This window comes from Oreochromis niloticus, linkage group LG23 (genome assembly GCF_001858045.2).
Source record: "Oreochromis niloticus isolate F11D_XX linkage group LG23, O_niloticus_UMD_NMBU, whole genome shotgun sequence".
NCBI lineage: Eukaryota > Metazoa > Chordata > Actinopteri > Cichliformes > Cichlidae > Oreochromis > Oreochromis niloticus.
In genome coordinates, this window is record NC_031986.2 from 36,855,143 (window position 1) to 36,871,119 (window position 15,977).

The 15,977-nt window shown below is 40.5% G+C and overlaps 1 protein-coding gene across 3 annotated transcripts in view; it reads right to left on the reverse strand.

Annotated features, from left to right (window-relative positions):
* The window catches only part of prdm5 (PR domain containing 5), a 47,043-nt gene extending 40,103 nt beyond the window's left edge, over window positions 1–6,940 (reverse strand). The window contains exons 1-3 of one of the 3 annotated variants that reach the window (XR_003216482.1): window positions 6,253–6,937; window positions 5,455–5,538; window positions 1,244–1,366 (exon numbers count right to left, since the gene is read on the reverse strand). Coding sequence is in view for 2 of the 3 variants with exons in the window: in XM_003439782.5 (XP_003439830.2) it covers window positions 1,244–1,366; window positions 5,455–5,538; window positions 6,253–6,351 (306 nt within the window). In the remaining variant the exon portion in view is untranslated. Of the gene's footprint in view, window positions 1–1,243; window positions 1,367–5,454; window positions 5,539–6,252 lie in introns of all 3 variants that reach the window. The other 2 variants (XM_003439782.5, XM_025903311.1) reach the window with 2 other exon arrangements.
* Between the last annotated feature and the right edge of the window lie 9,037 nt (window positions 6,941–15,977).

Sequence of the window (15,977 nt, forward strand, 5' to 3'; positions counted from 1 at the left end):
AGTTTTAACCTTCTGCGGTAAGGCTAGCTGAACTCATTACACCCTGACAGCAGTCTGTTAATGCTTGATTGAGGCCATAGGTCAAACGGTGAAACTCTTAAAAATATTGTCATTCACTTCCCTGCCTTAAAGGTCATGTTAATAAAATCAAACTGTCATTTGGTTTTTAACTATGGGACCCTAAATATACATAAATAATGATTAAGAGGAGGAAAGCTACACAATAAATGTCACCGTTGATGAAACACAGAGATTTAACTCACATGTGTGACCTTTAAAAGACCGATCACTCCGTGCATTCAACTATTAATGGCAGCAACTTGGCCCTCAGATCTCAAATGTTCATCTTCTCTTCCTTGGACTTTCATTTTTCTCCCAAGATGAGCGGATAACCTCTTTTTATCTTTCACACAGAAGCGCAGAAGCTGAACTTTCCCATATCCACTGTATTCACAAGACTGTGAAAATCTACATTGTACGTTTGGAAAATTCAGCACATTTTCCGATTCTCATTTCCCGCATAACTGTAGTTAACACATTATTTGTCAACATAATAACTTTTTAAAAGCTAGTCTTGGAGTCTCTAGGAAATAAATTAAGAAAAGGAATTTTGCAGCTGCAAAATATTCCCTCAACAAAATCCAGAAAAATGTATAAATCCTAAGGACACCAAGGATAAAAACAGAGAACAGAAACAAATACACTTCTCTCTTTCTCCAACTTAATGTCCTTTTTACGTTAATAACAGCCTTTAACAGTTTAAACATCTGGCAGCAAACAGACTTCGAGCCAAAGTAATTTGTTTTGCAATATAAATGAACTCTGAATTTTTTTGGCAGAAATTTCCCTTTTTGCCTTAAACCTTTAATCATTATAAAAACAATCAATTTTCAAGCAGTATTCCATTTCAGTTCAGTTTGTAGGTCTCCAGACTTTTTTCTTACCCGTGCTTTTTCTACTAGCGTCGCTCTTTTGCAACTGCTTTATCTCGCATGCACATCTGTGATTTTTCACACAACAAAAACAATAAATAGCTGCTGAAAAAAGTCTGTCATTTCCATCTTGTTTTCAAGGTTTTTTCCAGAAGAAAATAAGATTTCCGTATTTGCTGAGATCAAATTTGAAATAATTTACATAATTTCTAACTTCGGGTTTGGAGGTTTGACAGATGTCTGTAATATTTATCATTTTCTTTCTTTCAGGAAGGTCTGAGGGACTCATTGTCTGCAGAGTGGAAATGTACCTGAATGGCTGCCAAGTTCTTCTGCTCCTGCGAAGGCGCCTGATGGACAAACCGCAGCCAGTTGGCATAGCGGGGATTGCTCGCATCCAGAATATACAGAACATCTCCTTTACTGCCACGGACCTAGAGGGGGAAAAAAAAAATGAAACAGCAACGACATGAGCTGTCAGATGAGAACAACTGATTCTTTTTCTTCTTCTTCTCTCATTGCCTTCTTTGAAGGTTCGTCTTCTGTACATCAAAGTGTGCTGGCCTTACATATGAACACCAGTGTGGCAGCTACAGATAACTACATCACAGCGTTTCTACACAAGACGAGATAAGACTCACTTTCAGTCAGGCATTATGGTTAATTTATCTGCAGCGTAATTAAATGTTTCCTTTATCACAGAAAAAACAAGAATGTACTCAGACAACAAGCAGCTGCATCATGTGATAAAGGTCTGATCTGGGTTTTTTTGCATTGAATTGTCATACAGGTTTTTATAAGAATATTTACTGTGTTTAGTTTTATTAATTGCTACACAAAAACCTGTTTCTTAAAGTTGTTGTGTGTCTGTTTTCTCTGCTGCAGCTGTTTATGGTTAAACTGGTCTTAATACAGTTGACTAGCTGCTTTCACCAGAGCGGTATGTGATTGGTTCACTTTGTCTCCTTTTTTATACAGTACTGTGCAAAAGTCTTGAGTCACCTTTATGTAAATTTTGCTTCCAATGAGCCAGACGTTCTTGTAATTTTTTTAAAGTGGTCTTGAGAAATAGTTCTCCAGACTTTCTGAACTTTTTATCTGCACATTGGCTGCTTTGTCACTCATTTTCAGTCCAGTCCTTGTATGTGACCATTTTTCAAGGAATGTTTTGGGTGGGTTTTTTTTTTTGGTTTAGTTTGGTTTGGTCAGCATTGAAACACTGACCTATGACTCATTCAAGCATAAACAGGCACCTAGCTTGCAACATAACTAAAAGAAGCAAAGAACCAAGTTTAAATGATATCTTTAGGCGCTTTCGTTGAATCTATGGGAAAAAAGCCAAATATAACACAGTTTGACAGACATAAAATTGTTTTTATGGACCAAATAATAGCTCTCAAAGAGCTATTAGCTGAAAACTTGGCATGGGTTGCAGTGTGTCCTTAAAAAATATGTGGAAATAGGACAAGTGGAGAATAAAAGAAGACATGTTAGGCATCAGACGAGCAGTATCTGAAAGTAATGTCCTTAAGAAATAGAAATAAATCCAGCAAAGACCTGCGAGGTGCCTCTGGCCCTTCAGTTGATCCATCTACTGTTCACTGAAGCATCACCAGAAATGGTCACAGTGGAACCGTGGCTGTCAGGAAGCCATTCTTAGTAAAGGGAACCAGGGAGAAAAAACTGAGGTATGCCAAGTTACACAAGACCTGGACTGAAAATCAGTGGTGACCGGGCTGATGAAGTGATGCATCCAAACCTGTAATTTTTGGTTCAAATCATCATCAGTATTTATGGAGGTCAGTAGAGAGGAACAACAGTGAGCGTCTGCATCCATCTGTAATGCAGGATGGAGGCTATCATGGTTTGGAGCTGCATTTCACCCAGTGACATTGGGAATCTTGTCAAAATTGATGGATTTTGACACCATCAGTACCATCTGTAAAGTGGCAACAGCTTAATTTTTTCATGTGACAATGATCCCAAACTAACTTCCAATACAGTAAAAGCATACCTGGATAAAAAAGAAAAAAGATGTGCAACACTATCAGTCATGAATCAGAGAGTGCTGACTGTGATGATGAATAAGGGTAGTCATAACAAATATTGACTTACAAAATTTATATATGCAATATATACTTTTATTTATACTGTATTGCCATGTATTTTTGCACATGTTTCAATAAACTGTTACACCCATTTCCAAATTTCCTAGCAAAAGATAAGGAAATGAGGGCTGGCTATACAGGGTGGGCCATTTATATGGATACACCGTAATAAAATGGGAATGGCTGGTGATATTAAAGTCCTGTTTGTGGCACATTAGTATATGTGAGGGGGCAAACTCCTCAAGATGGGTGGTGACCATGGTGGCCATTTAGAAGTCGGCCATCTTGGATACAACTTTTGTTTTTTCAATAGGAAGAGGGCCATGTGACACATCAAACTTATTGGTAATGTCACAAGAAAAACAATGGTGTGCTTGGTTTCAACGTAACTTTATTCTTTCATGAGTTATTTACAAGTTTCTCTTTGTTCACAGCCATTGACATGTCGAAGAGGTTAACACGTGAGGAGCAGATCGAAATTGTGTTGATATCTGGTGAACGCAGTAACCGGGTCATTGCAGCAGATTTCAAGGCAAGACACCCTACGAGAGCACCCATCTCCCATGCTACAGTTAGCAAACTGCTTGCTAAGTTTCGTGAAACTGGTTCAGTGTTGGATTTGCCAAAATGTGGATGCAAGAAAACTGTCACTAATGAAGAAACATCAGTGGCTGTCCTAGCTTCATTCAGCAAGAGCCCACAGCGTAGCACTCGCCGCATGTCACTGGAGAGTGGCATTAGTCGAACATCCCTTCGGCGGATATTGGCTACTCACAAATGGCACCCTTACAAACTCCAGCTACTGCAGCATCTCAACCAGGATGACCCAGATCGGTACACAGAATTTGCAGAATGGGCAAAACAAAAATTGGAACAGGACCCTCAGTTCACGCAGAAGATTTTGTTCAGTGATGAGGCAAACTTTTATGTGAAGTTAACAAACAAAACCACCGCTATTGGTCTGACACTAACCCACACTGGATGGATCCCTCCAAGACTGTTGGAACAACAAAAGTGATAGTTTGGTGTGGTATATGGGGTACAACGATAGTGGGTCCATTCTTCATCAATGGAAACCTCAAGGCCACTGGATATTTGAAATTGCTACATGATGACGTGTTTCCCTCTTTATGCACTAAAGCTGGCACGTTCCCTGAGTTTTTCCAGCAAGATGATGCACCACCACATTATGGGTGCCAGGTCCGAGCATTCCTAGATGAACAGTTTCCTGGAAAGTGGATTGGTCGTCATGGGCCAGTTGAATGGCCCCCAAGGTCTCCCGATCTGAACCCCTTAGACTTTTATCTTTGGGGTCATCTGAAGGCAACTGTCTATGGTGTGAAGATACAAGATGTGCAGCACCTGAAACTACGGATACTGGATGCCTGTGCTGGCATTTCTCCTGCGGTGTTGCTATGAGTGTGTGAAGAGTGGGAGAAGAGGGTTGCATTGACAATCCAACAAAATGGGCAGCACATTGAACACATTTTATAAGTGGTCAGAAACTTGTAAATAACTCATGAAAGAATAAAGTTACGTTGAAACCAAGCACACCATTGTTTTTCTTGTGACATTACCAATAAGTTTGATGTGTCACATGGCCCTCTTCCTATTGAAAAAACAAAAGTTGTATCCAAGATGGCCAACTTCTAAATGGCCACCATGGTCACCACCCATCTTGAGGAGTTTGCCCCCTCACATATACTAATGTGCCAAAAACAGGACTTTAATATCACCAACCATTCCCATTTTATTACGGTGTATCCATATAAATGGCCCACCCTGTAGACTGGTATTGACCCAACGTGGTTAACACTTGGAGTTGATCCCAATCCAGTGAAAGATTTTTTTGGAATGATGCTTTGACATTGTGAGACTGCAGGATTGGGTATTATTTATTGTTAGGGGTGGTGACATTTTTGACAAATGTATCTCTTTGGACTTTGAACAGAAATTTAAATGAAACCATGTGAAAAGACCAACACTGACTTCTTACAGAAATTTTAAACATGACAACAAGACACCACAACACCCTGATTATTATGGTTAGAAATCACAGGCCAAAATGCAGAGAAATACCGGATTAATCTTGAACAGGGTATTGGATTGCGGTATCTGTTAAATTCTTATTAAACATAAGATTTTATTCTGAAATATAGCTTGTAGCTATAGCTGTCGTGTTATGCAGCATCACAGAAATAACACTGCTGTACTGCTTCTTTTTAAGTAAAAAGAAGCATTAATTGGAAAGATTCAGGTACGTTACAGCATTTTATAGGTTTTGCTTTCAGAGGTGCAGTCGTAGGAACTCTGGAGTTAAAAATACTTGGTCTGAAGGATGCCTGTCAAACTGACTGAAGATTCAGCATTTCCATTCCCTGAGGTTTTAAATTTAAAAGAAGAAGTGCATTCACCTCCCACATCAGCCTGGTGTCCGAGCTTTCATCCAACTCACTGGGCAGCTTTTTCTCACCAGCAAACGGGCCAAACTTTTCTCCCTTTAGCACAAACAGAGGGATCACTTGTCAAACATGATGCCTTTAAAGAACACAGTGGCAGTCAAAAATGAATGACATTAAACCATAATAATACACCCCAGAGGATATGATTTCTGCACTGATGAGTGCTGGGTGGATGTTGGGCCCGCCTACTGTTTAATGTGACATGTAAATGTGTCCCTCAGTACTGGACATTTTTCCTTTGGACTTTCCAGGGGGCGTGGTCAAATTGTGCCGCTCTTCTTGTTGTATTCATGTTCACACTCTGCAACTTTTACCACACATTTAAACGACCAAACATCCCCAGTACAGACACTTCAACCCACTCATCCTCCGAAACATTCCCACCTCCTTTTCTGCATATATGGCAACAAAGGGTGGGGGGAGATGACTGTGAATGTATAAGTTAATTGGCGTGAACAGTTAAAATCTTTACGTTGGATTTAACATGGATGTCTATCCGCGGCTCGACCCTTCTTTGCAGGCAGGAATACGTGAAGTGAACCCGGAGAAACAGCCGGAGTTACTGTAGCTACGTGGCACTTCACGTCACAGACGCTTTGGCTTCTGGCTGAGATTTTGACAGCGACTATCAGTGGGAAAAGGCGAACAGAAAAAAGTATCTACACCTCTAGGAGTCTCTTAAAAAGCAACACGAAACGTTTCCCGCGTGTAAACCTGGTTACAAAGTTGCCCGAGTCAGAAACTACAAACCTTTTTGACTCGCCTCGCCGTGTATAGACCGATTCCATCCTGGACCTTTGACGACTTCAGAGAAAATCTGTCTGGCACATACATGCCCAACATTGTCATCGCTCGGAAACGTTTCCTTCAGTGACAATTAGTTGGCTATCAGATATGTCAGCGGAAGTGAAAAGGCATTGTCAGTATGAATTTAGAGCAGATAGTTTCTTCGTGAAGGGGTCCAGGTTGAACTTCTGTTGCTCCTGCGGCAGGAAAGCGAAGCAGCGCCCTGATTGGTCCAAAGTTTGTAACCAGAAGCTACCTTTTCTGTCGAGCAACACGCTGCCGCCTGTTTCATTCAGCCGGCACTCCCAGCTTACCCAGTCTGACGGTGGTTGTGCAGGAGTATCAGAGGAGCTACAGAAATGAAAGTAATGACATCATTTAATAAAGACAGCACACTTAATGAAAGTCTCCATTAAGAGCTCATAGATTAGTTTAATGAAACTTTTAGCTTTAGGATTAGATAAAAGTTTCCATACTTTTATCTAATGTTCTGCAAATTTTTAATCTCTAAGTGGACATCTTATGCTCATTTCCACATTTATATGTTTATTCTTATACACTACAACAGTAGTTTTTCATGATTCCCAGGTTAAAGTAATCGGTGGTTATCTGACACCAATACTTGGTACAGTCCCTCAGGTCGTACAAGCTGTTTTACCTTTGAGCCAACTTTGTTGATTGGCTATTACTAGCAAGCAGAAGGTTTTAAAAGCTGGTGGGTAGGACTCAAAAGCCTCAAATAATTTGAGTGATATCTACTCTCTTTGAGATCATCAGAGCCAAGACCAGAACAACTGCTGAAAGAGCAGTCTGAAGCTTGAGCTTTGTGCTCTCAGGGATTACTTATACATACACTGACCTCATAATTTGAATCTTTGGCCATGACTAAATATGAGGTTCCAGCACTATCACTGCATTTATATGGCAAGAATAAAGTAAAAAACAGATGTTACTGTTTGGTGGGAAATAATTCCCACAAAAAAAAAAGAAGTAATATAAAACAGAAGTACTTCAGAGTCATTTTGTGTAGTTGAGTAAATGTACTTAGTTGTATTCTAGCGCTGAGTATTCTCTATATACAAATGCTGGATCTTAGTAACAATGTAACTACCATAAAGGGTAACTAGATGGATATGTTATTGAGCATCTGTTTGCCCATTTAAGTAAGACTGAAATGAATTGATACATACCATCCAATGAGAAAATATATTACACCAATGCAGTTGTTGTGTAGACTGTAGGAGCTTCATGTGCCAGTTTGATAATCACTAAAACTACTTACCGTTAGCTCGCAGAGATTAGTTATTACATAGAAAAATGTTGCAATACACTTCAATCCTACACTTCACATAGCACAGAAATACAGCCCCCCTCAATTACTCCATTCTCCATTAACCCCAGAAACCTCACAATATTGTGATGTTCTGTGTGTTTTGGCTTGAACATATCTGTTCTGTAATTCAGAAACCACACTGTACCAACAAGCAGAAGACCAGAGGCCTGACAGACCCTTTCAGTCTAAAACAGTCCTAACAACAGGCCAGAAACCACAGTTTACCAACAAACTGAGGCTGCTGGGACAGATTTCTAGATGTCTTTTATAGACTCCCCCACAATGCTCAACAACCATGTGAACCAAACCTTTATTTCAAAGTACACAATGTCCTGCAAGTGAGGATGAATTCTACCTTGATGACTGTTTTGATGATGGTTTTCCATTGTTGGTAAATAATGTCCAACATTTCATAATCTCAACGCCTTTGAACCTTTCTTTTATAATAATAATATAAAACAAAATAATGGTACATATGTGTTTGGCCTGTTTAATTCATATCTTTCTGTTATATATAAATTAAAAGATTTTCTTTTTGTTATGTTTTTCATTCACCGGCCCGTTTTTAAATGCTCATTAATGCAAATATCTTATTAGCCAATTGCATGGCAGCAGTTGTGTGCATTTATGAATGTAGACATAGTCAGAACAACCCACCTAAGTTTAAACTGAGCATTGGAATTGAGAAGACAGGTTATTTAAGTGACGTTGAATGTCCTGTGGTTGAACGCACAACATGTCGAACCTTGAAGCAGATGTGGCTACAGCAGCAAAGACAAAGAAACTGAGGCTACAGTTCACATGGGCTCAGCAAAATTGGACAACAGAAAGAGAAAAAACATTGCCTTGTCTGCTGAGTGCCAATATCTGCTGTGACCTTCAGATGTTACGGCCAGAATTTCATGTAAACCACATGAAAGCATGGATCCATCCTCCTTTGTATCAACAGTTTAGGCTGGTGGTGGTGTAATGGTGTGGGGAATCTTTTCTTGGCAAACTTTGGTTCCCTTAGTGTCGACTGAGCATCTACAGCTACAGCCCGTCTGTGTATTGTTGATGACCATGTCCCTCCATTTATGACCACAGTGTACCAACTCCAGCAGCTCAAATCACCTAAAAATGGTTTCTTGTGCTTGACAATAAATTCAGTGTACTCAAATGGCTTCTAGTCACCAGATTTCAATCCAAAAACGGTACCTCTGGGAAGTGGTGGAACGGGAGAGTCCCATTACGGATGTGCAACCCACAAATCTGCAGCAACTGTGTGATACTGTCACGTCAATTTGGATCAAAATGAATGTTTGCAGTAGTTCCAGGGTACAACCATATACTATCAGTGTGTACCTAATAAAGTGGCCGGTGAGTCATTATTCCTCAAAGGGAACATATTAGTTCTGTTTTCCAGTAAAAGCAGGATTACTGTCCTATTAAAGTGCTGGTTTAACTATGTAATTGTATAAATGCTCATTTAATATGGACTGCAAGTCAAAACTTTACTTCTCAAAAAAGAAAACAATGTTGAATAGCATCACTATTATTTGAGGAGGCTGAGAAAATGGACTTCAGACTGGATCAGTGTAAAGCAAATACATGACATTTGAAATTAAAGCTCTTTAAAGTGATGCCAGATGACTTTTCTTTTGTTCTTTATCTGACAAACAGTTCAAGCAGCCAACACTGGATGTGGTTTCACAACAACCATAACTCTTGAATATGGTGCTGTGGAAACGCTGAAAGTAACAGACCTCACATTATCTCCATTATGTTCTTTTTTATCTCCCCTCACCTTGATTTGTTGACTTTCGCCCTGCAGAGAGAGATCAGTATCATCTCTAATCACCGACTGTTTGTGTACATTCTTTTTCTGAACACCTCTTCAGCAAACGTCTCACCCTTTTAATCAGCAGCATGTCAGTGCTCTGTTGGTTTTGTTTACTGTGTTTATAGCCCGTGTTTATGCCAGTTGCTTCCTGTTATGTTGTGGCTCTATGCCCAACTGCTCCATGATTGGTCCATATGACAAGCGTTGGTAGACGGCTACGAAGAAGACAGAATCATGATGTACACGTTTACATCAGAGTCAATGAGCTGGTGCGCTTGAATGTCTCGACTGCTGTTTTTACAGGATTTGCGCTTCAAAATGGGGAAAAACATGTCCTTCAATAGGGATTTTTTTTCCTCCCAGGTCACTTTTGTATTCGAGATGTTTTCATCAGTGGCTTGGAGTCATATTCCCAGTGTATTCCGGAGAGTTAAGCCATAGGAGAGGGTTACACTTGGGTGACAAGCCTGATCACTGCACTGAGAGGGTCTTTGTGTGTGCCTGCCCCACCCATGTGCTTCTTGGTACATTTCTGCTCCCCCTCCAACCCCGACCTCTCTGTCAGTGCCTTGGCCTGTCAGGGCAGGACGATCAAATGTCATGACCCCTTTTTCCCTCTGTGCCCTCTGAGGACCCTCAAACCCATTAACTTTCACTCGGCTTTCACTAAGATCCCTTGGTTATCCCCAACACCTGCATTGAAGACACAAAGAGGCTCGCAGAGGAGTCTTCCCTGAAAGCAGGGACACCATTACAAGACAAGATGATAATCCAGATTTGGTCATTTTAGGATCAGTGAGAGTCTGTGGTGGTCTGTACAGATAGTTCAATATTTTTGGTGTTAGCGTGTCTTGAGCTAAGTTTAGGCATACTGGAATCATCTAAAAATCCCATGGTCTAAGCAAGAATCTCAAAACATTTACTACAAAATGTGAGAAAATTGAATTTTTTCATGTTAGATTGAAAGTTATCCTCGTTTAATAAAATAGTCATGGTTAGTTGCACAGGGTTCAGTGCCTAGGTGTCATGCAGATGACACAAAGTTGTACTCATCTATGAAGCAAGATGACATAAATCAGCTAGATTAAGCACAGATAGCTCTTCAAGGCATAAACCTGCAATGCTCTACTAAATTCTGACCTCTCAGGTCAGATTTCCAATCAGAAAGTTGGAGAAACCCCACCAACAATTCACAATTCAAGATGGCAGCAGTTTGCATGAATAGTACTAAAACTGTCTAACTTGTTATCTGTACTACTGTTTTTGTATATTTGTGACTTGCTAAATAAGTCATATAAAAAATACTGGCCAGGCTCTATCCGTAAATGTGCTCCGTCAGTGTTTTTAAGCACAAAAACGAAGGCTAGCATTGTATTGCTGGATTCACAATGAGCTTGAGGCTGTTATCTTTCGAACCTTCTGCACTCTATTTAACAACCAACCCTTCCCTAAACCAAAAACAGTATTTCAGTGAGAACACATCCAGTCCAGATCTATTGTTGTATGCTTCATATAAGAAATATTAACTTGGACAATATCCTGACCTGATTCAACACAAACACCACCTTCAGTTCATATGGGAAAATTGCTCAGGACTCCACAGACATGCTAGCAGCTCAGTAAGGCATCACAGCAGAGCTTCAAGTTAAACAGTAGCACGCACACAAGAAATCTCTCTGCTGAAGTAGGCTGCAGATGTGTAGAAACTGTGGGTTGAGCTTGACTCAGTTATAGCTGTTTGATTTTTGAGGGTTACAAGTGTAACACTTTTTGTGAAAATCCAAACAATGGTCAGGTCCTAAACTTAAGCAGTTAATTTCAACTAAAAGCTGAAACAAAAGATATAAAATAAATAAATAATCCAACTAAATTACAAAAAAGTCAACAAAAAGTTTGTCTTCCAAGTGAAATAGATTAATTCATCCACCACAGCCTGTTCCTCAGGATGACTTTGTTCCTTCATTCTGCCAGACCTAACTTAACACCAAACTTCCTCGCCTACATTTCCTCTACCTGTTTCTTTAAAGTTGCAAAGTTGTGCCATTACAGCAACAGGACAGGTCAGTTATGAAAATGCTGGAGGAAAATCACCAACACACGATAAATGGTGGACCAACCCATTTAACCAACATGCCTTGCAAGATTAAAGCGACACTATGAGAAAACAATTCAAAACGGGGGGACTTTAAAAAAAAATACTGCCAAAAGAGATGTGTGGATGATCATCCCCACAGGGCCTTCACTTTGAACGTGAATGTACCCAACCCTGGAACTGAGCCACTCATTGCTGTGCTGCTGGTTGAGACTCTGAAGGCCAAAAACTACAGAAACCACATTTAGGGCACAGTGAAGGAAAGCACTGCATTGAAATAAATACTCTCAGCATTCCTTTTTTTCTAAGTAAATATTTTCACTGGGGAAAAAGCCTCAGTTTGGCAAACATACAAATGGTTCCACACAAGATTTTCCAAATGGATGGGTGCATTTTTCTGAAATCTCTCAAACCTGATACTGTAGATTTAGGGGCCAGACCACCTTTTGTTTCATGTTTCACAAACCCCCGCAGTTCCTCACCACAGCTCCCTATTTCAAGGCTGTCGCTGAATAGCCAGCAAACCATTTCCTGAAGCTCCGAGGTCACTGGATAAATGATGTTTTCATTTGACAACCCCAGGTCGCCGCTAAAGGAGGGTCTTCGGAGGGAGCCTTTTGAAATTACAGTACTGATGAAGCGTGAGAAATTACAGGCACTTAGAAGTGATTTCATGAGCACAAGAGAGCTTAGGGACCACCCCCATGCAGACAAGAGGGACTGATGGCAGTGAGTACACAAACACACACGGCCTTGCATGTGCACGATGTTAATATATAAACACATCCGCACGCACACACGCCCCCACACACACACACATATCTCCCTCAAGTGCAGACGACTCAGCACCATAACAGTTTCCTCATCCTCAAATACGTATCATATGTAGAGGATTGTTTTTCTGTGTATGATAATAAAATTGACCTTACAGTTAAGTACATGGTGGAGTTAAATGAAAGTCATATTCAGGAGCCAGTCATTGTTTTTTTTCACTGCTTGAGTTATCCTAATGGAGATCGGCTGAGACGAGTAATGCCCGAGGGCCACTGGTCCCTCTCCACCCTTCCTGGGAATGGGCTCTCGGTCAGGATGGGTTTGGAAGGAAGCCTCCGATTTTTTTGCCTGGCCCTCTGCTAAATCAGAGCTATGTAGAGCTGGTTTGGACCTGAGCCTCGGTAATGATCTATCCCTGGAACTGCTGAAGTGGAATCATTTTCATCATGGTCTATGCCTCTTTAGTCCCTAGAAGGGTTTCCCTCTGTGTGCATGTGTCAAGTTTTCAAGCATTATAATTTCATTTCACACTGTTTACTTTGGTGATTTGCAGCACATTGCACCAGTGTGAAACTGAATCATTTAATTTAACCACCCACAAGTATAGTACCAACCCAATAGATGGCAGAAGCCCTTCATTCACTTTGCTATTGAGTTTACACAAAACAGTGTTTCCCTACTTTTCTCTACAACAGAAGCTGGAGTCAAAGCCCCCCCAGCGTGCCCGTCTGGTTGCTGTCTGTCTCTGTTTGGATTCTGTTCGAGCCTCGACTCTCTTTTCACGATCTCTGTCCAAAAGTGTCACTCAGCTCTAAGTTGAGCAGCAAGTGCATTCATGCACACTTACACAAAACGCTCGCACAAATGCCAACTCCTGAAACCTCCACGAAGAGAGGGTGATGGAAATTCTGCAACAAATTAAGAGCTATAGGACTACAAAGCACATCTGTGACGTTACACTGGCTTGCTCAGTGAAACAGTACAAACTTTTGTTTTTTTAGGCCTCAGCGTCTACTAAAATGTAACACTACTTTAACATCAGTTGAAATTCTTTTTAAATAATCTTTTTGTGTTTCTCATTGAGAATGAGGTTAAATTATTTATTAGAATGGCAATAAATAATCGCTGACTCAGTTGTTAAATTAATCTTCAAAAAATGCATTACAATGAAAGTAGCAGCGTCTAGCTGTGTCGGAGGTAAAATAGTATTATTATACTAACTGTGCATTCCCTACCCGTCAGGTTTTGACCTCCGAGTGCACTTTGTTGCCAAATGCAGTGGTCTGATTGGTCAGATCTGTTCATTTGCATGCAAAAAATCTGAAAAATAAATGCTGCAAATTCGTCCAACAAAATTACGCAGAATGGCTGCATTAAGATTAATGCAGCCTTTTCCACTAGTACCTGGTTGATTTGACGTGACTCGACTCAGTTTATGTTGTTTTCCATTACAATCAATGTGCATGGCAACTTGGGCGATATTTCTGTGACATCATTTGTATGCAACTTGAACACCACAACAATCGAGTAAGTCAAGTCGATGGTGTACCTGCTAGTCTGCAAATGGTTTTTGACAGACTCAGAGACCACAGTGTTGCCATTTCCCTCTATGCCAGGTTTCAAAAATGGCGTTTTTGATTTCTGCGAAAGAGACGTTCATATGACTCACTGAGTGATACCACTGCCACAAACTATGGGTCTTTAGCTAGCTATAAGAGGAACCTAGCTCTGTATTCTCTGTAACTACGATAAAACAGATGAAAGAAGACCTAGACTCCAGTCACAGAGGCATAAAGACTGGTTGGCGACCCCACCTGGCAATGTACAAAACCCTCCATGTGATTGCTTTGGTTGCTAGCATATTGCCAAGCTCGCTCACAGTATTTATAGAAGATATTGGCATGCCTGCAAACTTGCTAACCACCAAGCATGAGTTAAACTTGAAAAAACTGAGAATGTTTGCTTTCAAAGTAAAAGTTGGACCTAAAGCTTTTTAAAAAGCCCAACTTTCAAACTGTGCAACTTCAGATCAAGTTGGGATATTTTAGGTGTGGTACCATACACCTCTTTGCGACAAGCAGGAGGACTGCAGGAGGTTGCTTGCAACTAGTAAACAACCTCCTGCAGTTACCCACTTATCATCTGAGAAACACTAATTTTTGCATTTTTCCAGTGAAAAGTGGTTCCCTTTGTGACTGGTGCTTTAATAGCAGATGAGCAGAAGAGGAAGCTGAAAGATAGAAAAGAGTGACCTAGCAAGAGGCCAATCAAAAGTAGATTTCAGTCATTTAGATGTTAACAAAAGCTGCTGATTTCAAGAGGCTCGGCCACTAGCTAGATGTCTTAATGAAAAGTAAGGGACAACCGTTGGGGTGAAAGAACCAAAAATTGCGGTTTCTTTAACTGTCACTTTAGGCTGGCTCCAAAAACAAGTTCTACTCCATAGACTCTTCTATATGGATAGCTTCCCCCTTCAAAGCAGCAGTATGGTAGATGACTTTTGTTATTTCTCATCTATCTGGATACTGAATTTATCCAAATGGATTAGGCGCAGGCCACTGTAGCTGATTTTTGTCTGCTAGGCCTCACCTCCACTAATCAGTTATTCAGCTGGACCTCTCCACTGAATTCATGCTGTTGGTGCTACAGCTTATGAATGCAGATTATTGGCTGATACCTTTGAATTCCACCCTCTCGTCCAAATATGGTGGCTAAAACAATATGGTGATGGATGGATGATGGATGATGGCTCTGACTACATCCATCTTTTTTATGTCATCCCTGTTGTCAAAGGATAATATTTATGAAATATTTCAAATTAAAATAGGTCAGCTTTGACTTGAACACAGTAGGAGGGTTCATTTTTCCTCCATACAGGATTTCTTTTTTGTGCCACATAAAGCGCCTAAGCCACCAGAAAATTACCAGCAATATAATATTCCAGTGCTATGATGGACTGGTGACCTGTCCAGGGTGTACCCCGCCTTTTATCCCATGACAGCTGGGATAGGCTTCAGCCCCCCCGTGATCCTGAATTGGGTAAGTGGAAGAAAATGGATGGAAAATGGACGACTGGATTATTTTTTAAATTAAGCTCTTTGTTTAAAATGTTTGATAAGAGACATCAAAAGCCTTTGAGCTCGAACATCTGGCTCTGTGGGTGCAACTAACATTTTATGACATTTCCAGCCACAGTTTAATTGAGGTGTTATGTACAGATTATTTGTTTTATTCCATACACTGATCACTTCACATAAGCCCCAGAATCAGAGCCAGCTCTTCCGTGCACTGCTGTCATTACCCCACCACTTATCCAGGCCCTACATGTCTGTCTCCACTCCTCGTCCTACTCATGTACACACATATATACAAAACTCATACATCAAAGCGCTGCACTCGATTCCACGCAAAAGATAAACACGGGAAGCCCTGCAGATGGTTAGCTCGAGGATAGAGGTTTCTCTGTATGTTCATGTTTGCATGAGTGTTTGTGAGGAGATCTCCTGAAAGATGTTAGAAAAATAGAAGTGTCTGTATATTTCTTTCCATCTTAAACCTCTTGGGCGGACCAAAGAGGAGGACTTTTTTTTTTAGCTCACAGCAGATATTATTCACACATGTAGGATTACATTTGAGCAGAGCTGGCCGGCTTTATTAGTGGCAGTTTA